This window comes from Physella acuta, unplaced genomic scaffold, assembly GCF_028476545.2.
Source record: "Physella acuta isolate Inbredline_101_S28 unplaced genomic scaffold, ASM2847654v3 ptg000794l, whole genome shotgun sequence".
NCBI classification, from domain to species: Eukaryota; Metazoa; Mollusca; class Gastropoda; family Physidae; genus Physella; species Physella acuta.
Window position 1 is genome coordinate 92679 of NW_026732312.1, and position 27254 is coordinate 119932.

General features: G+C 40.1%; 2 protein-coding genes across 2 annotated transcripts; both read left to right on the forward strand.

Moving 5' to 3' along the window:
* The first annotated feature begins 2177 nt into the window (after positions 1-2177).
* Positions 2178-19478, forward strand: LOC131951018 (uncharacterized). Its single transcript, XM_059313274.1, has 14 exons — positions 2178-2708; positions 3365-4082; positions 4653-4857; positions 7971-8127; positions 8927-9083; positions 9383-9527; positions 9767-9906; positions 10683-10943; positions 12316-12427; positions 12600-14155; positions 17134-17375; positions 17869-18721; positions 18884-19067; positions 19460-19478. The coding sequence occupies exons 1-14, from the start codon at positions 2358-2360 to the stop codon at positions 19476-19478; spliced, it is 5100 nt and encodes a 1699-aa protein (XP_059169257.1). The 5' UTR covers positions 2178-2357.
* A 988-nt stretch (positions 19479-20466) lies between these two features.
* On the forward strand, positions 20467-26430 carry LOC131951030 (uncharacterized). The gene is made up of 6 exons (XM_059313295.1): positions 20467-20585; positions 21143-21279; positions 21886-22005; positions 22638-22778; positions 25259-25370; positions 25754-26430. The coding sequence occupies exons 1-6, from the start codon at positions 20467-20469 to the stop codon at positions 26355-26357; spliced, it is 1233 nt and encodes a 410-aa protein (XP_059169278.1). The 3' UTR covers positions 26358-26430.
* The last annotated feature ends 824 nt before the right edge of the window (positions 26431-27254 follow it).

Consider the following 27254-nt stretch of genomic DNA (forward strand, 5'->3'; position numbering starts at 1 on the left):
ACCAGCATGACAACCAGTTGTTTGAGTTAGGGTGTAGGGATCTTCTTCTTCTTCGTTCTTAATTTTTAGTGTTGGGAGGGATCGAGCCTTATCTGCTAGAAGGTTTGAACTCAACCACGAGCTTTGCCGACTCGACCATGCTTCCATCACAATTAAGGATTACGTGTCGACTGGTTATGCGCCATTGAGGCCATTGACTCCGATTTCAGCCTGCTTTTCTTTTTGGATTTGTTTCCATAGCCTTAGTCCAACCAAGAACAAACTACAAGGCAGCAGTTGTTTAATTTTGGAGTTGTCTCTCCTAGAAGAGTGGCTGTCCCCAGCTGCCGAGCCTCATCTGACCGAGGGTTCGAACTCGAGACTTTTCGGTTTAGCAACCATGAGCTTTACCGACTCGACCACGCCGACCCCTAGGGTGTAGGGATGGTATGAGCTACCAGCATGACAACCAGTGGTTTGAGTTAAAGTATAGGGATGGTATGAGCTACCAACATGACAACCAGTGGTTTGAGTTAGGGTGTAGGGATGGTATGAGCAACATGACAACCAGTGGTTTGAGTTAGGGTGTAGGGATGGTATGAGCTACCAGCATGACAACCAGTGGTTTGAGTTAGGGTGTAGGGATGGTATGAACTACCAATATGACAACCAGTGGTTTGAGTTAAAGTATAGGGATGGTATGAACTACCAGCATGACAACCAGTGGTTTGAGTTAAAGTATAGGGATGGTATGAACTACCAACATGACAACCAGTGGTTTGAATTAGGGTGTAGGGATGGTATGAGCTACCAGCATGACAACCAGTGGTTTGAGTTAGGGTGTAGTGTAGGGATGGTATGAACTACCAGCATGACAACCAGTGGTTTGAGTTAAAGAATAGGGATGGTATGAGCTACCAGCATGACAACCAGTGGTTTTAGTTAAAGTATAGGGATGGTATGAGCTACACTTCATTGTATTACCGTTGTTCCTCAGAGTCTGATGTTTAACTAATGTTTAATTTATAAGTATTTACTACAAGTAACAGACTATTGACAGATGGAGTGAAAAGTAACAGACTAGTGACAGATGGAGTGAAAACGGACGTGGAGGCTCACGTCCACTTTATTAGTCTTTTTAAAGATAATCTCAACTTAAATACCAGGTCACGTGATCTAACCATATAAGGAAATAACGTTTCAGCCTTTTAGCAGTTTGATGAATTATTCACACCATCGGCTGTAAATAGTGCCAGACCCCCCCCCCCCCCCCACCTGCCAGCTTGAGCACGTCCGCCCTTTCTCTACCCCCCCCCCCTGAATGTAACAAAAAACATTTTAACTTACTTAGCACCCTTTTAGCGTCTAATATTGAGAATCTTTACAATGTCAGCTCATTGAGCTTAAAGAGGTACGACAGATGTTTTGGACGAGCCAAACAAAGATGTAACATCAAATTTCAATTTGTTATTTCTGTGTAAATAGCCGTTGTTGACACGTTCACGGTGATTGGGGTCAAGTGTGATGACCTATCATACATGCAGACGACACTGTCGCCATCTTAGTTTACAGTCTTGCTCATTGTTCACTAAAACAATAGCAAAGACAGCTGCAACGCTTACTTTTGAAAAGTTCATTAAAACAATCATTGTCTTAATTGCGTAGATTGGGGGTGAGGGAAAGGGTGCTCTTGTAAAAAATTATTAAGTGTAGAGCCTATATGGTCAGCGGTACTATATACAGCTCATCTCTACAATAACATGCTACAGAAATTTAAAAATATGCTCCTGCCACTGGGGAAGGATTGCCTAAAAATGTCGAAATAATATAAAAAAAAACCCATCTAGATCTATAGGCCTATATCTTGAAATTATGTGTAATTCATGATTTCGGCGGTTTGGGCTACTTTTTAAAATTCTCTAATTTGACGTGTAACTAGAACATAAAGATATTTGACGTATTGATTTCTTCTATTGTAACTTAATACTAGAAACTAGATCTTAGTTGCGTTACTTTGAGACTGAACGTCATACATATCTAGTAACTAAACGCTCTAGCAAGAAACCCCTTTTATCGATGTTGTTTCAGCTGATTTACTTTGAGAACCGCTGTAGAGAAGTGTAGAAGCGGAAATGATGGCCCTCACAGCACATCTCTAGTCTGTAGTGCACATCGCTTGACAGACCGTGTGTCTCTTACGTACTTTTTAAAGATCGTGCGTTGTTTACGTTTTCTAATGACCGTGTACATCTTACACTTTACAAAGACCGTGTACATTGTACATTTTCCAAAGATCGTGAACATCTTTTATCTTCTAAGCATCGTGTAATCTTATAGTCTCCATTCCACAAAGATCAACCAGACCGCTACATTTCACCATGCAAGACCTTCAAGTTGGGAGGTTCCACTGGCTCAAGGCACCAATAAATATAACCCAAATAACGTCATCAGAATCTGTGAAGAAAAGGTTAACATTGCGTGATGGCGTAGACAGACAGATCACACAGTCGATTCTAGGTCCCGTCAAGTTCAATCAAGTATTCAACTGTATGGACAAGCCAGATGACCTTCAGCCTTACAAGGGCTACTTCAAGGTCAGCCAGCTCCCGCCCCTCGCCCCCAGCATCAGGGTGGAGGAGAAGGAAAAAATTCGATGCTTGCTGTCCCCGGGCACGGTGCTACAGGTGTGTGGCCCACCCATGGCCGGCAAGTCAGTTTTAGTTGACCAGGTGAGTACGGCCTTGACCCCATCCTGTCCGTCTAGTCAGTTTTAGTTGACCAGGTGAGTGCGGCCTTGACCCCATCCTGTCCGTCTAGTCAGCTTTAGCTGACCAGGTGAGTACGGCCTTGACCCCATCCTGTCCAGCAAGTCAGCTTTAGTTGACCAGGTGAGTACGGCCTTGACCCCATCCTGTCCAGCAAGTCAGCTTTAGTTGACCAGGTGAGTACGGCCTTGACCCCATCCTGTCCAGCAAGTCAGTTTTAGTTGACCAGGTGAGTACGGCCTTGACCCCATCCTATCCAGCAAGTCAGTTTTAGTTGACCTGGTGAGTACGGCTAGTCAGCTTTAGTTGACCAGGTGAGTTCGGCCTTGACCCCTCGTGTCCGGCTAGTCTAAATACTGCGACTAGACATATTAAAGCCCAAAATCATCTTCCTAACCAAATGAATCTAGATCTACATGTAACAGCAAACTTTGCCACTTTGTCTGTTTGGCAGTTATAATTTATTTGGTTTGAAATGAACTTTCATAAACACCTTACGATCGGTCGAATATTAATTATTTATAAAACCAAACTACCAACTATCTTCAATCTATTGTTTTTAAAATAATAAATTACATACTATAAACACTGTATTAATAAAATCAATCTTGTACGAACAGGCGATACAAGAGAAGCAACAACAGCTGTCCAGCACCGACAAGACAGGCATTGTTTATCTCCCCGTTTTATGTAAATACGTCACAAACTTACACGATTTACTGGTCAGCCTAACCAGGCGCTTTGCCCAGCAGACGACGGAAACAACCGACCACACCATTGACGCCGACGTCGTCTTGGGCCATCTGCAAAAATTAGTAAGGAACCAAATCGACAAACATTACATTTTGGCTTTCCATAAGTGTGAGAGTCTACGAACATCCGGGTATGATCAGGAGTTTTTACAGTTCATCGCCCGCCTGGCGAGACTGTGGTGGGATGGTGGTCTGGCGGTTAGCGTAGTCTTCACGACCTACAAGTATTTCCCGTCCCCAGAACTTGGCATCGAACTCTTTCAGGTTGGAATGTTGACAAAATTTGAAGACATCCTGACTTTACTAAAACACGTTATTCCTAACAAATGTATGGAAACCTATGTTCCCATTTGTTACAAATTTCTATGTTTTCCGGAAGGCGTTGTTCGGATAGCCGAGGAATATTTAGCAAATGAAGAAATTAGGCCATCAACGGATGCCATAGAAGAGCTAATCACCAAAGACATGGAGTTTCTCTCTCTCCTGTTCTCTAAGAGACTTGATGAAGTGCAGTCGTGGGTGTGTGCTGGGGACCTGGAGCTGTTGTCCTACTTCAGCAGCTCGCTGGGGGGTACATTTACAGAGGGTAAGTGCTCCATCGTAACTGTGCTTGTGTGAAATTATGTGTACATTTACAGAGGGTAAGTGCTCCATCGTGTATGTGTTTGGGTTAGATTGTGTGTACATTTACAGAAGGTAAGTTTTCCAACGGATCTTTGCTTAGGTTAGACTACGGTCAAAACCATCCACTATAGTTTGATTAATTGGCTACGGGAATTGTTCCATGTTAAAACTATTATTGAAAGCAATCCAAAGTTAACAGGCGATTTTTAAAAATTATGCCATTCAAAATATTTTAGTTCTAAAATACCAGATTGTTATTTTCTTTGGTTGTGCGTTTTGGTGATGGGGTGGATGGATGGAGGGGTTTGATGAGAACCTTATAGATAAATAAAACTTTATCAATACGCTAAGTGTCTGTATCGATGAGATGAGAGAAAGAAAGAGCGACGGAGTGACACACTACCTAGTGTGGTATATTATCGATAGGTTTGTAGTGTATGAAGATACTATGTTAAATTATAGGGAGTAGGATGTACATCTAAAGCGTCATGTGCTTCTCTCATATAATACGCGCATGCTTTATTACTCTCAGAGCACTTGAAGGAGACGTTTAAAGGTCAAAGGATGCGCTATGCCGATGCGCAGTGGCAACAGTGTATCAAGCGCCTAAAGAACAACCATCTGATCTGCAAAAGTCCCGGCGTGCTGAGATGGATGGTCCATCCGTTAATCGTCTACTTCTTTAAACTTCACAAAGTCAGCTTTATGAGCTCTGTACATTCTCATTATTTCAACAGGTATTTCCAGACTTAGTTTACAAATTTACATCTCATTCTTTAGCGTCTGAAGTTTTACAAGATAGGCTTAAGATTGCACCCGTTTTTTTTAATGAAACATATACTTTTATTTGAAACAACACCCACAAACTATCAGAATCAGAAGAACTGTTGCTACGGATTGAAAGGTTTGTACCGTACGTGGTCCAGTGCAACGTAGTCACTACTAGATTAAACCCACTGAATAAATATTAAATTAAAATGTATCTACTTTTACCCACTAAATTATTTATTTATTTAAAGAACGACCTTTTTTACCCTCCGAAGTTTCTCTTCACACTAAATGATGCCTGGTCATGCATGAATAAACTATTTCAGTTACACCAACTTCCTGTTTGGTGTCTAGTCATGCATGAATAAACTATTTCAGTTACACCAACTTCCTGTTTGGTGTCTAGTCATGCATGAATAAACTATTTCAGTTACACCAACTTCCTGTTTGGTGTCTAGTCATGCATGAATAAACTATTTCAGTTACACCAACTTCCTGTTTGGTGTCTAGTCATGCATGAATAAACTATTTCAGTTACACCAACTTCCTGTTTGGTGTCTAGTCATGCATGAATAAACTATTTCAGTTACACCAACTTCCTGTTTGGTGTCTAGTCATGCATGAATAAACTATTTCAGTTACACCAACTTCCTGTTTGGTGTCTAGTCATGCATGAATAAACTATTTCAGTTACACCAACTTCCTGTTTGGTGTCTAGTCATGCATGAATAAACTATTTCAGTTACACCAACTTCCTGTTTGGTGTCTAGTCATGCATGAATAAACTATTTCAGTTACACCAACTTCCTGTTTGGTGTCTAGTCATGCATGAATAAACTATTTCAGTTACACCAACTTCCTGTTTGGTGTCTAGTCATGCATGAATAAACTATTTCAGTTACACCAACTTCCTGTTTGGTGTCTAGTCATGCATGAATAAACTATTTCAGTTACACCAACTTCCTGTTTGGTGTCTAGTCATGCATGAATAAACTATTTCAGTTACACCAACTTCCTGTTTGGTGTCTAGTCATGCATGAATAAACTATTTCAGTTACACCAACTTCCTGTTTGGTGTCTAGTCATGCATGAATAAACTATTTCAGTTACACCAACTTCCTGTTTGGTGTCTAGTCATGCATGAATAAACTATTTCAGTTACACCAACTTCCTGTTTGGTGTCTAGTCATGCATGAATAAACTATTTCAGTTACACCAACTTCCTGTTTGGTGTCTAGTCATGCATGAATAAACTATTTCAGTTACACCAACTTCCTGTTTGGTGTCTAGTCATGCATGAATAAACTATTTCAGTTACACCAACTTCCTGTTTGGTGTCTAGTCATGCATGAATAAACTATTTCAGTTACACCAACTTCCTGTTTGGTGTCTAGTCATGCATGAATAAACTATTTCAGTTACACCAACTTCCTGTTTGGTGTCTAGTCATGCATGAATAAACTATTTCAGTTACACCAACTTCCTGTTTGGTGTCTAGTCATGCATGAATAAACTATTTCAGTTACACCAACTTCCTGTTTGGTGTCTAGTCATGCATGAATAAACTATTTCAGTTACACCAACTTCCTGTTTGGTGTCTAGTCATGCATGAATAAACTATTTCAGTTACACCAACTTCCTGTTTGGTGTCTAGTCATGCATGAATAAACTATTTCAGTTACACCAACTTCCTGTTTGGTGTCTAGTCATGCATGAATAAACTATTTCAGTTACACCAACTTCCTGTTTGGTGTCTAGTCATGCATGAATAAACTATTTCAGTTACACCAACTTCCTGTTTGGTGTCTAGTCATGCATGAATAAACTATTTCAGTTACACCAACTTCCTGTTTGGTGTCTAGTCATGCATGAATAAACTATTTCAGTTACACCAACTTCCTGTTTGGTGTCTAGTCATGCATGAATAAACTATTTCAGTTACACCAACTTCCTGTTTGGTGTCTAGTCATGCATGAATAAACTATTTCAGTTACACCAACTTCCTGTTTGGTGTCTAGTCATGCATGAATAAACTATTTCAGTTACACCAACTTCCTGTTTGGTGTCTAGTCATGCATGAATAAACTATTTCAGTTACACCAACTTCCTGTTTGGTGTCTAGTCATGCATGAATAAACTATTTCAGTTACACCAACTTCCTGTTTGGTGTCTAGTCATGCATGAATAAACTATTTCAGTTACACCAACTTCCTGTTTGGTGTCTAGTCATGCATGAATAAACTATTTCAGTTACACCAACTTCCTGTTTGGTGTCTAGTCATGCATGAATAAACTATTTCAGTTACACCAACTTCCTGTTTGGTGTCTAGTCATGCATGAATAAACTATTTCAGTTACACCAACTTCCTGTTTGGTGTCTAGTCATGCATGAATAAACTATTTCAGTTACACCAACTTCCTGTTTGGTGTCTAGTCATGCATGAATAAACTATTTCAGTTACACCAACTTCCTGTTTGGTGTCTAGTCATGCATGAATAAACTATTTCAGTTACACCAACTTCCTGTTTGGTGTCTAGTCATGCATGAATAAACTATTTCAGTTACACCAACTTCCTGTTTGGTGTCTAGTCATGCATGAATAAACTATTTCAGTTACACCAACTTCCTGTTTGGTGTCTAGTCATGCATGAATAAACTATTTCAGTTACACCAACTTCCTGTTTGGTGTCTAGTCATGCATGAATAAACTATTTCAGTTACACCAACTTCCTGTTTGGTGTCTAGTCATGCATGAATAAACTATTTCAGTTACACCAACTTCCTGTTTGGTGTCTAGTCATGCATGAATAAACTATTTCAGTTACACCAACTTCCTGTTTGGTGTCTAGTCATGCATGAATAAACTATTTCAGTTACACCAACTTCCTGTTTGGTGTCTAGTCATGCATGAATAAACTATTTCAGTTACACCAACTTCCTGTTTGGTGTCTAGTCATGCATGAATAAACTATTTCAGTTACACCAACTTCCTGTTTGGTGTCTAGTCATGCATGAATAAACTATTTCAGTTACACCAACTTCCTGTTTGGTGTCTAGTCATGCATGAATAAACTATTTCAGTTACACCAACTTCCTGTGCCGGGTCTTGATGAAATGTGACACCCAAGTTCAAGGTCACAAGACTTACAACTGTCTGCTGCAAGAGTGGCCCCACGTCAAGCACGTGCTGGACATGGCCATCCACAGTACAGGTGAAACATACCAGGCTTTCCTCAGGGTGAGTGCTCTTTGCTCTGTGGCTAGTTTGTCATTTGGCCAGTTTGTCTTGTGGCCAGTTTGTTATTTGGCCTATTGGTAATTTGGCCAGTTTGTCTTGTGGCCAGTTTGTTATTTGGCCTATTGGTAATTTGGCCAGTTTGTCTTGTGGCCAGTTTGTTCTGTGGCTAGTTTGTCATTTGGCCAGTTTGTCCATGGGCCAGTTTGTTATTTGGCCTATTGGTAATTTGGCCAGTTTGTCTTGTGGCCAGTTTGTTCTGTGGCTAGTTTGTCATTTGGCCAGTTTGTCCATGGGCCAGTTTGTTATTTGGCCTATTGGTAATTTGGCCAGTTTGTCTTGTGGCCAGTTTGTTCTGTGGCTAGTTTGTCATTTGGCCAGTTTGTCCAAGGGCCAGTTTGTTATTTGGCCAATTGGTAATTTGGCCAGTTTGTCTTGTGGCCAGTTTGTTCTGTGGCCAGTTTGTCATTTGGCCAGTTTGATATGCGGCCACTTTGTCCTGTAGTCAGTTTGACATTTGACCAGTTTGTCCTGTGACCAGTTTTTCGTATGGCCGGTTAGTCATGCTGCCAATTTGTCCTGTGATCTGTTTGTGTTGTGGTCAGTTTGTCCTACGGCCAGCTTATCATTTTGCCAGTTTGTTCTGTGGTAATTTTGTCCTATGGCCAGTTTACAGGTGGCCCGTTTGTCATGTGGATTGTTTCTCATGTGGGCAATTGGTCCTGTGGTCACTTTCTTCTATTGATAGTATTTGAACCAGGAAGCTTGAATTCCTTCCACCAAGAAAGTAAATTAATTTCAGGTGGCGGTTACAGCCCGTCGTCTGCTGGTCACGTGTCTACCTCACGAGGCAGAAGAGTTCTACCACGAGCTGTCCATTGCCGCCCAAACTTCCGGTAACCTCAGACACCATGCGGTGATGCAGGCTTGTCTTGGCTACGTCATCAGTTGTAGCGCAGGTAATGACGTCCTCACGAGCAAACAATAACCTATTATGTTTTTATAACATGTTTACCCGGTTACCTGGTTTCTATCTAACAAACATTGCTCCAGAAAAAAAAGAAGTTATAAACATGGGGATATCTAATAAAACAAATATAAAAACCTTAATAATAACATTCTTAAACTTACTAAAAAAAAAATATTTCTTTAGTAAAGGCTTTGGCTCATCATGAAATATCCGGCACGATATAGAAACCTATAAATAGAATTCAAATTTTAGGGAATTCCCGTAGAAAATAAAAGTATTTCTCTGCAGGCTCAAGATGGACGCAGGCGACACAATATTTTGACACAGCTCTAGACAATCTCAGGCGTGAAGGTCCCGGCTATTTCTACAAGTGGACGCTGAGGGGGAAGGCCATTCTGCTACATCGACAGGGCCACTACGTCGAGTCACTAGAGTAAGTCTTGTTGCTGATGTTTTAAGTGGGTGTGTGTCGGGGGGGGGGGGGGTGGATGTGATGAGGTTGGCGGGGTGGATGTGGCAGCTTAATAGACAATGTGGATGTGGCGACGTGTTCAAAGCTGTAGATGGGAGTGGATGTGGTGGTGGGATGAGGGCGTGGTAGAGGAGTGGTCAACTGTGTTATGTGACTTTGGTAAAACCTCGTGTTGAATAAAGCTACCACATTTTCTCCAGATTCTTTAAGCAGGCGGCAAATGTCGTTTATCAAGACGACCTTGAGACGGCAGACGATCCGCTGACCGTGACCTTAGTACAGCAGGAGGCGGATGAAATCACGACAGAGATACATCAGACAATACCCATGATATTTTGTGGTAAGTGTCACGTGTTTCGTGACGTCAAGAACCTATGACGTCATCAACAGTCCCCTTGGTATTTCATGGTGAGTGAAAGACACGCGACGTCAGTAAAGTGTAACGTCCTAACAGCCCCTCCCCCCTCCTCCCCCATCCATCAACGATATGTCGTGGCTAGAGATTTAATTAAACAAATACTGCCCATAGCAATCAAGTATAAATATAGTATCAGCAATATAAACTTTTTCTGATCAAAGGGAAACCACTCCATTTGTAGCTATTTTAAAATTTCTTGTATGCGAGTGTAAAATCGTGCAAAATTTTTGTATTGAAATTTCGTTTATAAGAATTATATACGTAGGTTTCTGTCAACTTTTGGGCGATTTCCGGTGACCGTAAATGGGAGATTACTTTATTAGCGATAATTATATTAAAAAATTGAAGTTTTTCATTTTATCTCATATTTTTATCAAGAGCTCCACTGATGCTGGTCCAAGATTGTGTTCTCATAAAAAGTTGTGGTTTTATCACAAACTTACCTACCGTTTCTTTAGCCCGATTCCACTGGGTGTACCAGCTTCCCACTTACTGTTATATAACAGTTTAGGGGAGTTCAGTCCCGTTTTTTTCTTGTATAGCCAAATAATTTATTTTCCTATTTTACAGGAGATATCGAATCCGTTCGTAAATAATCTTGTATAGCCAAATATTTTATTTTCCTATTTTACAGGAGATATCGAATCCGTTCGTAAATAATCTTGTATAGCCAAATATTTTATTTTCCTATTTTACAGGAGATATCGAATCTGTTCGTAAAAACCTCTTGAACCTGCTTGACGCTGTCAGAGACCAATTTCCGCACCACCCGGATTTACCCGTCCTGCTTAACAACATCGGCCTGACGGAAGAGAGGGGTGGCCGTGACCTTGACAGGGCCCTCAGGTGGTACGAGCTGTCGTACAGGGAGCGGCTGCAGCTGGAGAAGCTGTGCCCACAGCAACAGCTGGTCTCGCTCAACAACATCGGGATGGTCCTCCACGCCAAGGGTCAGCTAGGTGAGTGGTTCAACCAGTGGTCAGCTAGGTGAGTGGTTCAACCAGTGGTCAGCTAGGTGAGTGGTTCAACCAGTGGTCAGCTAGGTGAGTGGTTCAACCAGTGGTCAGTTAGGTGAGTGGTTCAACCAGTGGTCAGCTAGGTGTGTGGTTCAACTAGTGGTCAGCTAGGTGAGTGGTTCAACCAGTGGTCAGTTAGGTGAGTGGTTCAACCAGTGGTCAGCTAGGTGTGTGGTTCACGTCCTAGGTCAGCTAGGTGAGTGGTTCAACCAGTGGTCAGCTAGGTGTGTGGTTCACGTCCTAGGTCAGCTAGGTGAGTGGTTCAACCAGTGGTCAGCTAGGTGAGTGGTTCAACCAGTGGTCAGCTAGGTGAGTGGTTCAACCAGTGGTCAGCTAGGTGAGTGGTTCAACCAGTGGTCAGCTAGGTGTGTGGTTCAACCAGTGGTCAGCTAGGTGTGTGGTTCACGTCCTAGGTCAGCTAGGTGAGTCAGTTAGATGAGTGATTCGGCCAGTGGTAAGCTAAGTGAGTGATTCTCATCTGTCGTCAGTTTGATGAGTGATGTGCATGTGTGCCTTTTGGTTGGGAGATGCGGCGCAATGGCATTGTACCACTCCCACCACACACACACACACACACATATATATATATATATATATATATATATATATATATATATATATATATATATATATATATATATATATATATATATATATGTATATATATATATGTATATATATATATGTATATATATATATACGTATATATATATATATATATATATATATATATATATATATATATATATATATATATATATATATATATATATATATATATGTATATATATATATGTATATATATATATGTATATATATATATACATATATATATATATATATATATATATATATATATATATATATATATATATATATATATATACATATATATATATACATATATATATATATATACATATATATATATACATATATATATATATATATATATATATATACGTATATATATATATACATATATATATATACATATATATATATACATATATATATATATATATATATATATATATATATATATATATATATATATATATATATATATATATATATATATATATATATATATATGTATGTATATATATATATATATATATATATATATATATGTATATATATATATATATATATATATATATATATATATATATATGTATGTATATATATATATATATATATATATATGTATGTATATATATATATATATGTATATATATATATATATATATATATATATATATATATATATATATATATATATATATATAAAAGAACATATCTGCTTTAACAGAAAAGTGTAAGCTGTACCTTCAGAGGGCGCTGGAGATTCAGAAAGTTTGTGGGTGGAATCATTACAACACGGCCTTGACATTGGTGCACCTTGGATCAGTCTTATTTGAGGCGTAAGTTCCATCTAACTATATATATATATATATATATATATATATATATATATATATATATATATATATATATATATATATATATATATATATATATATATATATATATATATATAGTTAGATGTGTGTTGAATAAAAAGTTGTGTGAGTAAACGTAACTGATTCCTTCCAGGTTTCAAAGTTTGGATGCTCTCCACAAGTTTATGGAAGCTGACGTCATCCTTCAGAAAACCGCCCCGTCACATGACTTCCGCTTGAGCGTGGGGCTTGGGCTGATGCACTACAGTCTGGTCGCCCTGCAAGAGCCCGACCCCGGGCCAGACCCCCACCAGGAAGTGAGTACTCACGGTCCACTCACGTGCGGCTCCAGACAATCCTGCAGTGAGTACTTGGACTATCTGCAAAGGGTCTGCCGCGAGTTGGGTCACGTGGTCAGCGTGGACGGCGTCCAGAATTTGTTGGCCGTCTACGAGCACGGCATTCTGCTCAGTCGGTGCCATCAGGATTATCTCACCTACAGACAAGCTCTGGTGATGCTGGTCCATGGGAACCGGAAACTGCGAGACTTTTTCTTGGGGAACTCTCCAAGCCCAGCAGACGTCTCACCCAGCCCAGCAGACGTCACACCCAGCCCAGCAGACGCCAGCCTACATAGCCACAGGAAGTTCTTCCAGTACGTCCGCACCACAGAGTATCAGCATCTGGACGAGCATGTTCTGCTGGAGTTGATTCAGGCGTCGTGTCTGTACTGTCAGCAGATGGAGACGTTCTACTGTACCGATTTGCTGATGGGAAAGTGCAGGTTTCAGTTTCAAGAACCGGAAGTCGGTTTTAGGGGACGTGACAAGGTCGAGTGGGATGCTGGGCATTCGACAAGTGGAGACGTCACACAGCTGTTGAAATGTCAATCTGATGCATCGTCAGATAAATGTCAACACACATCTTCGTGTGCTGATGACATACTGTCTACGGAATGTCAACACACATCTTCGTGTGCTAATGACATGCTCTCTACAGGTGCTAATGACATGCCATCTACAAGTGCTAATAACATGTTGTCTATAGAAGCTAAAGACATACTATCTACAAAATGTCAATACACATCTTCATGTGGTAATGATAAACTATCTACGGAATATCACTACACATCTTCGTGTTCAAATGACACACCATCTACAAGTGCTAAGGACATAAGGTCTACAGGTGCTAATGACATACCATCTGCTGGTGCTAATAACATACTATCTACAGCATGCTACTCATCTTTCACTCCCCCAAGCACCCATCCATCTTTAGAAATACATGTTTCAAGTGCTTCACTTTTCTCCTATCCAAAGAAAACTAGCCAAGAGGTTCTAGCTGAAGATAACTTAGCCGGGAAGTTAAACGGGAATTCCAATTTGATTGGTCAAAAATCCACCAATCACCATCCAGGTTGTGAAAAAGAGAAGAGCCCTCATCAGAAAACCACTTCCGGTGATGAAAACGACGGAAACGAATTTCGAAAAATACCCGAGAAAATGTTTGCTAGTCGTAAGCACAAGTTCTTGACCGGCGTCTTTCAGCGTTTAAGAAACATTCAGGTGGGAAGGTCAAGGTTGTGTGTGCGTGACCCCGAGAGACTGGCAGGTCGCGATGACGTAATGGACAGTTCCTACGTCACTGATAGCTGGGAGCTGATTGGCTCGAACGGAGAGCTCGAGAGAGGTGGCCAAGATACAATAGAGAGTACAGACATACTGGATTATCGTGGTGTAGACACAATAGATTCACGTGTTAGAGACACAATAGATTCACGTGTTAGAGACACAATAGATTCACGTGTTAGAGACACAATAGATTCACGTGTTAGAGACACAATAGATTCACGTGTTAGAGACACAATAGATTCACGTGTTAGAGACACAATAGATTCACGTGTTAGAGACACAATAGATTCACGTGTTAGAGACACAATAGATTCACGTGTTAGAGACACAATAGATTCATGTGTTAGAAACACAATAGACTATCGTGATAGATTCAGAACAGATCCTCATGGAAGATTGGGAGTAGATTCACACGCCAAAGATAAGATAGATCATCACGATATGAGCAAACCTTACGATCACGTGTGTAGATCTATGTACACGCTGAAACAAAACGGATCTTCGTTTTACATAGAGGAGTGCAGCTGTGTAGAGTCTGCGTCGTACTCACAGGAAGTGTAACCATAGCAACACAGAGTAAACAAACAAGTATAGCCATAGACACATAGCAAATATATGTGTACAGATATAGAAACATATGGAAGATATACATTTCCAGCTACAGCAAGTAAAATGAGTAAAACAATGGCGAGATATACATTACATTCATAATTTAAAAGACATTTTTTTAATGTGTGTTCAATCTTTTGCGTTTATGCTGTTCCAAGCTTGAACATTATTTGTGTGAAACATTCTTTTTAAACAAATAAAATCTTTGTAAAACAAAATATACACAACATGAACTGTGCGTCAACATTACTGTGTCTAAAGTGCGGTGAGCAAGTGTTCACTGAAACGACCACGCATGTCAATGCTGGGCCTGGTTCATGTTGGTTCAGATAATAAGCTCGGGAGTGCGTGTTTTATTTTAATGCAACCATTTTTAGTCTTGTGGGGGTGGCGATTTAACTAAGAACTATCCGATGATAAAAATGGTACTAATTTCTTAAAAAAAATTAATAGCGACTTATTATATTTAAAAAAAATAAATCCCGGTTGCTTAAGGTAGAAAATAAGATAAGTACACAATCATTTGTAACAAAACAACAACAACAAAAAAAAAAAAACAAATAAACTATACATACACAAAACGGTGTTTAAATTTGAAACAAATTGGGTATTAATGATATACAGTATGACCGTGGGAAAGCGATATAAATGAATGAATGAATGAATGAATGAATGAATGAATGAATGAATGAATGAATGAATGAATGAATGAATGAATGAATGAATGAATGAATGAATGAATGAATGAATGAATGAATGAATGAATGAATGAATGAATGAATGAATGAATGAATGAATGAATGAATGAATGAATGAATGAATGAATGAATGAATGAATGAATGAATGAATGAATGAATGAATGAATGAATGAATGAATGAATGAATGAATGAATGAATGAATGAATGAATAAAAAAATGAATGAATGAATAACAAAATAAATGAAAAAAATGAATGAATAAATCAATAAATAAAAAAATAAACGTATCGGGTGACACCTTTACTTAGTGCCGCCACTGCATACTGCAGTGCTGAATTTTATCTCCATAGAGGCCCAATGCAGGTACGTATTATCGATCTCAGAGGAGGGTATCTGTTTGCAGTGATCTGCGACGCTGATCAGTGATCGGAAACGATACGACTAAAACAGTAAGTAAAACATTTTAAAACTACGAGTACATTGAGCCAAGTTGTCTCTCTAATTTTGTACACAACAATTCTAAATTATTTTCATTGATTGCTGTTCTGCACACATTTTAATTGCTTGTAACATTGTTTTATATTTTATATGTTGTGCCATTTTACTTTTATCTTATATTTTGTTATCCAACCTTTTCCTCATTAATTCAGCTGGTCTAAGCCGCTTATTCTTCTTTGGTCTTTCTATCATGGGTTGTAACTGGCAGTGAGCGATTCATGGGGTATTTCGTAATGTTTTTGGCAAGACACAAATAACGATAGACAAGACACGGTACATTTGCCCACACTACTTCACCCCCTCTCCCCCCTCCCGAAAAAACAAAAAAAAACCACTTAAGGCCCAATAAAAACCTTGTTAAGAAAGTCATTTCCAGTTTAGTGTACTACATAGACACACACCAGCCAAATACACACGCCAGCAACACGCACGCACACACACACACATACACTCACATACACACACAGTCTCTCTCTCTCTCTCACACAACTTCTACATACATAAATAAATCCTAATACTAACTAGATTTAACACTACTGAAGTAGCTGACCCATCCATTTCGCTTGTGTTAAAAAACACTCTCAAAAGTGATCAGGTCAATCTCGACTTCTAGGAAAATGTTATCTACCGAATCCAACCAGCACCCCCCCCCCACACACTTTTTATCAAGATAGGAAGTTTCCACAGTCAACAAATTTTTATAGGAATCAGCTACCCCACACCCAGCCCAACCTTTTTTTATGTACACCATTGGGACTTAAAAAAATCTATTTATAGAATCTGATTAAAAAAAGTTTCAATGTTGAGTTTAAAAAAAACTAAACGTTTCAGTGTAACAAATAGGAGTGAAGATTAGATTTTTTAAACAGCCCTTGTACTGAAATATGAGAGGCTCTTTGGGTATATGTGGGCCCGATGATCCCCCCTCCCTCTCCAAGCCTGCATGGTTTAAGTTGATTTACGGCAGACGTAAAGTTAATATAAGACCGAAGTAAAGTTGATATTCGGATAGTATAAAAGTTAAGGAGACTGTGTTTTTAAGTATCTTGGAAGATCAACATTTATTGAAAAATTGAGTTCAACTAGAATCTAGAAGAATAAAAATGTTGTTTTGTTTTCAATTCGAATCTAACACGATGAAAAATGTCTTTATGTCGTCAATTTGAATGTAGCACGATTTGAAAAATAGTTTTTGTTTTCAATTTAGAAACTGGCACGATTAAAAATGTGTTTTTTTTTATTGACAACTAGAATTTAGCAAGATGAAGGCGAATACCTCAGGAGTCAACGAGTGCTTACACCTGGAAGTGGCCGACTCTGAAGGTCATGGGGACTCATGCGGCACCGCTTTGTGCAGACGTCAACAGGTGACAAAGACATTCAGCAACATCCGGCGAGCTGAAAGAAAAATGATTCGAGAGTTACTTGCCACTGGGGGCGTGGTCCAGGTGTTCGGTCCCCCGATGGTCGGGAAAGCCAGCATAGTCCAACAGGTAATGTGGGTATAGTGGTCACTCAGAAGATTTACAATCAAATTCATCAGTTCCTCCACGATCAAATCCATCAGTTCCTCCAACGTGCTGTCTTCAGCATTCTCACCAGTCTCAGCACAAGTGAATTCTTCTTGCCAGCCTGTCAACTGGTGCTTGGGGCAGTGCCCCCCCCCCACCTAAATGCGACTTAATTCGTGTTTGAGATTAGGTGCAAGGTTTAGGAATTTTACTTCGACTGTGTTTAGTATCAATGTGCAGTAACTACGTGTAGATCAAACTTAAATCCTGTTAAAATGCAGATTCTGGATAAAAATCCGTTTTCAATGACATTGTTCGTTTCCGGTTAAATTTGAAGTTTAGGTGGTGATTTTCTTTTTGATTTCGAGTTAAAGAAAAAAGACACCACTATCAACCTAGCGCCCGTTGTATCTCTCCCTCAACGGGCCATTTATCTCGTTGAAATATTTTTACATAATTTTCTACGTCACTTCAGGTTGTACAGGAACTACAGATGGGTTCACCGGAAGTGAAAAGTCACGTGATTCCGTCTCGGCACCAGACGTTGAGTGACGTGCTGAATCACCTGATGTCACGGATCTGTCCAAACACGGTCATTGACCCGGAGCCTGATTTCAATGACTCATCAAATCGAGAACGAATGGTCCAGGAGATTCGAACCTCCCTCAACCACGACAACCACTACCTCTTGGTGTTTAAAAAATGCGAAGGTTTAAAAGCTGCAGAGTCTGAATTTCTCACCTGGGTGGGGTCACTGACCGACCTTTGGAGGTCACATGACATCAAGGTCAGCATCATCCTGACGACATACAAGCAGTTCCGGATGACCCGACGTGACGTCAGTCTCGTGGAGGTAGGCGTGCTGACGGATGCTGACGACATATCGACGCTCCTACAAGACACGGCACCCGGGGTGAGAGATGACCAGCTGATCCCCGTGTGTCGTAGGTCATTGTGTCTGCCGGAGTGTGTCGTCACACTGGCCAGGGAATGTGTGGCCAGGGAATGTGTGGCCAAGGAATGTGTGGCCAGGGAATGTGTGGCCAAGGAATGTGTGACCAAGGAATGTGTGGCCAGGGAATGTGTGGCCAAGGAGTGTGTGGCCAAGGAATGTGTGGCCAAAGAAAGTGTGGCCAGGGAATGTGTGGCCATAAATTGTCTGACTAACGAAGCCACAAGACTGTCCACAGAGATGGTGGAGCTAGTCGTTCCAACAGATTCCATGTTTCCTGACGTGTTTGTTGCTCGTCTGATGGATGTCGAGACCTGGGTCAGCCGAGACGACTTACAGCTCCTCTTGATGCCGGGCCAGGCCACATTTCAACCAGGTAAACCTGGGTTGTAGAACTTGGTATGATAAAAATATAAAGATTTGTCTTGCCCAAACTTGATGGAGTAGCTGAAGTGCACTCGAATGTTTTAAAACTAAATTATCCCACTAACGGAAACCATACTTACCTTTACTTACATTTTTTTTTTAAAAATCCCAGAAGCTCTTTTAGAACATGTCAACTGCAAGCATCCCGATGAGAAGGTCAAGGACCTTTTGCACAGATATGCCTACGTCATAGAGCCGAATCGCTACAGGCTGCATCCACTGTTGACATTTTACTGCCACACCTTCCCCATTCTACAGGCGGGGACAACGTCACAACGCTTTACTTTAGGCAACAGGTCAGTAGGTTTTAGTCTAGGCAACAGGACAGTAGGTTTTAGGTTTTAGTCTAGACAACAGGTCAGTAGGTTTTAATCTAGGCAACAGGTCAGTAGGTTTTAGTCTAGGCAACAGGTCAGTAGGTTTTACTTTAGGCAACAGGTCTGTATGTTTTAGTCTAAGCAACAGGTCAGTAGGTTTTAGTCTAGGCAACAGGTCAGTAGGTTTTAGTCTAGGCAACAGGTCTGCAGTTTTAGTTTAGGCAACAGGTCAGTAGGTTTTAGTCTAGGCAACAGGTCAGTAGGTTTTAGTCTAGGCAACAGGTCAGTAGGTTTAACTGTAGGCAACAGGTCAGTAGGTTTTAGTCTAGGCAATATTTTAGACTTTATTGAAATAAATCTGTATTTGATAGCCTGGCATTTTTAAAATGAAAGGGCAAGTTAAGCTTTGTCTCAACAAATCGGCTATTGAAATGGCTTTTAAAATTGTAACACCTGATCAAACACCTGATCAGTCGATGACCGCTTCTTGTAGACAGAACAGGTACCTCCAGTACATCCTGGGCATGGCGGAACTGTACACACAACTCAACGGCAGGCCGGGCCACGCCTACGGTTGTCTGCAGCAGGAGTGGCCAGAGACCAGAGACTTGATCAAGCAGGCGGCAATCAGCCAGGCCGACACTTACCTCACTTTTCTGGAGGTAGGTTCGGATCCGGCTAGGGAATACTTTAAAATCTTTACCACAAATAGGAGTTTTTGCAGGACACAAGGTATTCGCGTGAAACCCGACATTTTTTGACTGAAGCGTTTAATTAACCTAACCCTAACTCTGAAAAAAATGTTTTGATTAAATATTTTGGTTAAAACTTCGTTGGTTAAATAATCATTTGATAGAGAACTCTTGTTGATCACAGTTGGTGATATCCGTTGCATTGATTTAGTGTTAGACCAATTCACGCGCGCACACACACACACACACACACTCTCTCTCTCTCTCTCACACACAATGCTACCAACCTGGCTTTTTAAAAATTCCAAGTTCACTCGATTTGATGTATTATGTATGATGTTTTCACGTCCACATACACTGATATGACTGTGGTGTATGATGTATTATGTGTAATGTATGGTGTCTCTCACTACCACATACAGGTGGCCGTGAAGGCCAGACGTCTGCTGGTGGCCACCGACACGAACATGGCCAAAGACTTCTACTCCACCCTGCTGCAGGAGGCCAAGCGCCGTGGCACCCCCGGGCAGTGTGCTGTGTTGTTGGGGGTATGCGGGCACCTTACCGCCCAGGGAGCAGGTTAGTTGTGTTTCTTATTTGGGAGCAAGCGACAAGGATTTGTGCATGTTGTGCTGATACATGTTTTAACTGGTGATCCAGGGGCCAACCTTCAACAAGCTGGGGAAATGTTGGACTCGGCCATTGACTCTTTGAAACAAAACGGAGTCAGGTATTTTCTCAAGTGTGCCCTCGTCAGGAAAGCCATTGTCCTGTTTAGGCAGGGAGACCATCCACATTCTTTAGAGTAAGTCAGGCTTTGTGGATAATCTTTTTTTTTGGGGGGGGGGCGGTGGTGGTGAGTGGGGGAGGTCGGGATGTTGCCCTTCACACTGGGTGGAACGATGTGCAGGTTATAGCGTTTGACATCTCGAACTTTCTATAGTAAACTGACCTCTCACTCTCACTCTCCCTGTAAATGTGTCCAAGAATTTTTGAAATTCATTGTTTTCTTCAGAAAGCAAAAGCTAGTCTTTATCACTTCCACACCACACTTATACCACCGCAATAATATGTCTACACCACCTCAACGCCTCATGTGGTACACCCAAATAACACCTCTACACCACCTTAATACCACCTCTACACCACCTCTACACCATCTCTACACCACCTCCACATCACCTTAATACCACCTTTACACCACCTCCACACCACATTAATACCACGTCCAAACCACCTCCACACCACCTCTACACCACCTTAATACCTCATCCACACCACCTATATACCACCTCTACACCACCTCCACACCACATTAATACCACCTCCAAAAACCACCTCTCTACCATCTTTGTACCACAGGTACTTCAGCAAGGCGAGATCTATGACTGCCATATCTGAAGAATGTACCGATCCATTCCTCAAAGTCTCTAAACTTCAGGAGGAAGAAGAAGATTTAACAGCGGAAATTTATGAAACTATTCCCATGATATTTAGTGGTAGAAAGTTTAAAAGTTACTTGTTCTGTTTTAAAATTATGAAAAAAAACTATAGCATATAATGGAAAAATGTTTAGAAAATGAGTTTAGAAAAACCTACTCTATTCCAAAATACCTTTCCTTGTCATTCAGGTAAATTTAGATGTTTTAACTCAGGTAAATTTAGATGTTTTATCTCAGGTAATTTAGATGTTTTATCTCAGGTAATTTAGATGTTTTATCTCAGGTAAATTTAGATGTTTTCACTCAGGTAAATTTAGATGTTTTCACTCAGGTAAATTTAGATGTTTTCACTCAGGTAAATTTAGATGTTTTAACTCAGGTAAATTTAGATGTTTTATCTCAGGTAATTTAGATGTTTAACTCAGGTAAATTTAGATGTTTATCTCAAGTATATGTAGATGTTTTAACTCAGGTAAATTTAGATGTTTTAACTCCAGTAAATTTAGACGTTTTAACTCCAGTAAATTTAGACGTTTTAACTCCAGTAAATTTAGACGTTTTAACTCCAGTAAATTTAGAGTTTTAACTCCGGTAAATTTAGATGTTTTAACTCCCGTAAATTAAGTTGTATTAACTCAGGTAACTTAAGTTGTATTAACTCAGGTAACAATGTTGAAGCCAGAGAACAACTGAACCAGCTGAGGAGAAAGTTGAAAGAAAAAAGTTTTGACCACCCTGAGTTATCTACCCTGTTGAACAACATTGGGCTCACATGTCAAAGAGGTGAAAAACAAAACATTGTTTACTTTTCAAACAAGTAATAAAGATACAAAAAAAGGCTTTCCTTACAAAATAGTTAACATGAGAGGCCTCGCTTTAACACACAAAAATAACATTACTTGAAATGTATTACTAAAGTTACACAATATACCACACCGCGTATTTCTTTCTTCTTTTTTCTTCTGCGTTTTTGATTTTAGTGTTGGAATAGATCCCCCTCCAACACAATTAAGTATACATGTCAACTGGTTATGCGCCATTGAGGCCATTGAATCCGATTTCAGCCTGCTTTTCTTTTTGGATTTGCTTCCATAGCCTTTGTCCAACCAAGAACAAACTACAAGGCAGCAGTTGTTTGATTTTGTTGTCTCTCCTAGAAGAGTGGCTGTCCCCGGCTAACGAGCCTTATCTCCCCGAAGGTTCGAACTCGAGACTTTTCGGTTTACTGACTCGACCACGCCAACCCCACCGCGTATTTGATTTTGAAACTTTTTTTTTTGTTTTCCTAAAAGTCCATTTGCACAAGCCTAGTTATTTGAATCGATTAGCTATCAATCTTGCAAAGACTACCTGTTCCTACCTTGTTGTATTGATTTGTAGATAAGCTTCAAACGTGACGTCTCAAATGTTTCTAGGCAACAAGGACTCGAGAGCGGCCCTCAAGTGGTACAAGAAGGCGTATCTAGAGCGACGGCACCTGGAGAAGATCTGCCCTGAAAGTCTAGTCGTGATGTTGAACAACATCGGGATGATTCATTACGAGCTCAAGGAGCTGGGTAGGCGTGATGTCATTATAACATTGATAAGATGACGTCATTACGAGCTCAAGGAGCTGGGTAGGCGTGATGTCATTTTAACATTGATAAGGTGACGTCATTACGAGCACAAGGAGCTGGGCAGGCGTGATGTCATTATAACATTGATAAGGTGACGTCATTACGAGCTCAAGGAGCTGGGCAGGCGTGATGTCATTATAACATTGATAAGGTGACGTCATTACGAGCTCAAGGAGCTGGGCAGGCGTGATGTCATTATAACATTGATAAGGTGACGTCATTACGAGCTCAAGGAGCTGGGCAGGCGTGATGTCATTATAACATTGATAAGGTGACGTCATTACGAGCTCAAGGAGCTGGGCAGGCGTGATGTCATTATAACATTGATAAGGTGACGTCATTACGAGCACAAGGAGCTGGGTAGGCGTGATGTCATTATAACATTGATAAGATGACGTCATTACGAGCACAAGGAGCTGGGTAGGCGTGATGTCATTATAACATTGATAAGGTGACGTCATTACTAGCACAAGGAGCTGGGTAGGCGTGATGTCATTATAACATTGATAAGGTGACGTCATTACGAGCTCAAGGAGCTGGGCAGGCGTGATGTCATTATAACATTGATAAGGTGACGTCATTACGAGCTCAAGGAGCTGGGCAGGCATGATGTCATTATAACATTGATAAGGTGACGTCATTACGAGCACAAGGAGCTGGGTAGGCGTGATGTCATTATAACATTGATAAGGTGACGTCATTACGAGCACAAGGAGCTGGGTAGGCGTGATGTCATTATAACATTGATAAGGTGACGTCATTACGAGCACAAGGAGCTGGGTAGGCGTGATGTCATTATAACATTGATAAGATGACGTCATTACGAGCTCAAAGAGCTGGGCAGGCGTGATGTCATTATAACATTGATAAGGTGACGTCATTACGAGCTCAAGGAGCTGGGCAGGCGTGATGTCATTATAACATTGATAAGGTGACGTCATTACGAGCTCAAGGAGCTGGGCAGGCGTGATGTCATTATAACATTGATAAGATGACGTCATTACGAGCTCAAGGAGCTGGGCAGGCGTGATGTCATTATAACATTGATAAGGTGACGTCATTACGAGCACAAGGAGCTGGGTAGGCGTGATGTCATTATAACATTGATAAGATGACGTCATTACGAGCACAAGGAGCTGGGTAGGCGTGATGTCATTATAACATTGATTAGATGACGTCATTACGAGCACAAGGAGCTGGGTAAGCGTGATGTCATTATAACATTGATAAGATGACGTCATTACGAGCTGAAGGAGCTGGGTAGGCGTGATGTCATTATAACATTGATAAGGTGACGTCATTACGAGCTCAAGGAGCTGGGCAGGCGTGATGTCATTATAACATTGATAAGATGACGTCATTACGAGCACAAGGAGCTGGGTAGGCGTGATGTCATTATAACATTGATTAGATGACGTCATTACGAGCTCAAGGAGCTGGGTAGGCGTGATGTCATTATAACATTGATAAGATGACGTCATTACGAGCTCAAGGAGCTGGGTAGGCGTGATGTCATTATAACATTGATAAGATGACGTCATTACGAGCACAAGGAGCTGGGTAGGCGTGATGTCATTATAACATTGATTAGATGACGTCATTACGAGCTCAAGGAGCTGGGTAGGCGTGATGTCATTATAACATTGATAAGATGACGTCATTACGAGCTGAAGGAGCTGGGTAGGCGTGATGTCATTATAACATTGATAAGATGACGTCATTACGAGCTCAAAGAGCTGGGTAGGCGTGATGTCATTATAACATTGATTAGATGACGTCATTACGAGCTGAAGGAGCTGGGTAGGCGTGATGTCATTATAACATTGATAAGATGACGTCATCACAGTGGTAGCTAGCAAGTCATTGCAGGTGGTTTTTAGAATAAGTTTTAGTATACTGACGTCACTGTTGCTGCCTTACTTTAGGACATCTCTGGTCATAAACTTTAGATCAACTTTTTCAAAACTTTAGTTTTTAATAATATCAAATTAGATTTAACAAAAAATTATACGTACAGAAATCTACGAATATGTAGGAATGAAGCAGTATTATTGTAAGCCCCGTGGGTGATGCAAATTGTATTGGTATATGGTCAAATTAAAATGAAGGTAAAATTAACAACCGTATGAATTAGGATGAAGGCTTTTGTGAACTGACGACAATTCATAAAATATTTTTAGAATATTTTATTTTAGCTTTTCAGTATCATATTTGTCGGTTACAGATGTTAGAGTTCTGTTGTTAACGGTGTAGTGTTGATGTTTTAGTTCTGTTGTTGATGTTGTATTGTTGTTGATGTTGTATTGTTGTTGATGTTGTATTGTTGTTGTCAATGTTGTGATGTTGATGTTGTATTGTTGTTGATGTTGTATTGTTGTTGTCAATGTTGTGTTGTTGATGTTGTCGTCTCTGTCCAACAGACACCGCCAAGACTTACATCAGAAAAGCTGTTGAAATAGGCCGCAGAAGTCGGTGGCCCCACAGCAACACGGCCCTGGCGTTTGTGCACCTGTCAATCATCAACTTCAAGGAGTAAGCGGCTCACGATAACAAAATCTAATTCTAGAATCTGCATATAGTTAGAAGATTTTTTTTTATATAAACAAGCATTTTATTATGAAATGTATCTGTATATATATATATATATATATATATATATATATATATATATATATATATATATATATATATATATATATATAATATATATATATATATATATATATATATATATATATATATATATATATATATATATATATATATATATATATATATATATAATATCTAAGTAAGATGTCTGGTTGAAAAGCAACAGCTGCCTTTTTAAACATTTGCCTATTAATCTATTTTAAAAAATCCCTCTTGCTATATCGAGCCTCACTACTTTTGTTTCTCTGCTTACCACTAACCAGAAAGAATTTCATGGAGACGCTCCGGCTGCTGGTGGAGGCCGATACTATGATGCTGACAATCGGCAGGAACTACGAATTTCGGCTCCGGATCACGGAGTCACTGCTCCACGTTCGCGTCATCATTAGCCAGCTGGGGCTGACCCCAGGAGCCGGGGAGAGTGAAGACGTGGAGCGGCTCCTGAAGAAATCTGCAGCAGACATTCTCCGGGACCTGCTGGCCATCGGATCCACAGTCAAGGGCCATCTAAGCGATGAGGGCCACAGTCGCATGCTCGCTGCCTACGAACACGGGATCATTTTACACTGGAATGTTCTAGAAGAACGCGAGCAGTACAAACAGGAGCTGCTGCACTACGCCCACGCCAACGGTTGGGTGCGAAGTGTTCTGTTGTCCAACAAAGACATCACACGCTCCAAGTCTGAACAGCTGGTCAAACACAGGCCGTTGTATGATTACCTGGTGAGGACAGAAGACTTGCAACTCTCAGAGGTAACAAGACACGTCTTTGATACCTGCACTTACTGTGCCATAGTTAGACAGTACTACACCGACCAGATCTGGTCCAACCACGTACAGCAACAGCAGATGGTCGCTCGCGGATAAAGATGGGATCTAAATATAACAATACAGACAGATAACTCTAGGATATATATTTCTCCTGTATACTATTTAATATATACCCACATAATTCTTTTAACATTATAAATATGCTTACTTATAACTGTAATTATAGAAAAAAAGTAAAAACAATTATGTTTAAAATAAATATCTTAATTCTTTGTTTAAAATTTTTTTTATTTAAAAAAATAATAATTAAAAAAAAATCTTTGTTTTTCAGGGGAGGTAATAAAGAAATGTTCTAACTAAATTTACTCATTGTTACCTCGCTTTATAGAAGCTTGATCTTTGAACCTTTCGTTGTTAGCAATTGTTATAAATCGATCGATATTCTGCACTAGATCTAGTTCCTTTAAAAAATTAAATTGTAAAAACTAAATTAGCTAATTTTCGTATAGACCTTTCCTGTAGGCTAGTTTTTTAGCTTGGCAGGCTGCTAATCAGTTACCTTAAAAAATATGACTACATGTAAATAGAATAAATAAATGCTTCTTGAATAAAAAAAATTGCTTAAAATCTTTGTTGACTATAGTTAAAAAAAATAAACGGCGCCGTATTAAACGAATCCAAGAAAAGTAGTTTGTGTAAAAATGTTTGTTAGGACGAAGGGAGGGAGGAGAGGGGTTTAGTGGCGTCTCTGGGTCAGCTGTCACCCGGTGTCACCCCCCCCCTCCCGCCCAATATGTAGTGACGCTACTAATAAGATATCTACGATGTTAGTTTGAATCCCGCCGTGACCTTTGAACCCAGACTATTGTTTACATTTATAACGAGGCTTATAACCCATGGCTGATGGTGTTATAATCGAGAGCTCTCTCCATGACACCATGCATGCCTTTGTATATCCAGTCATTTTTCACACTAATGTAGCGTCACAAGACA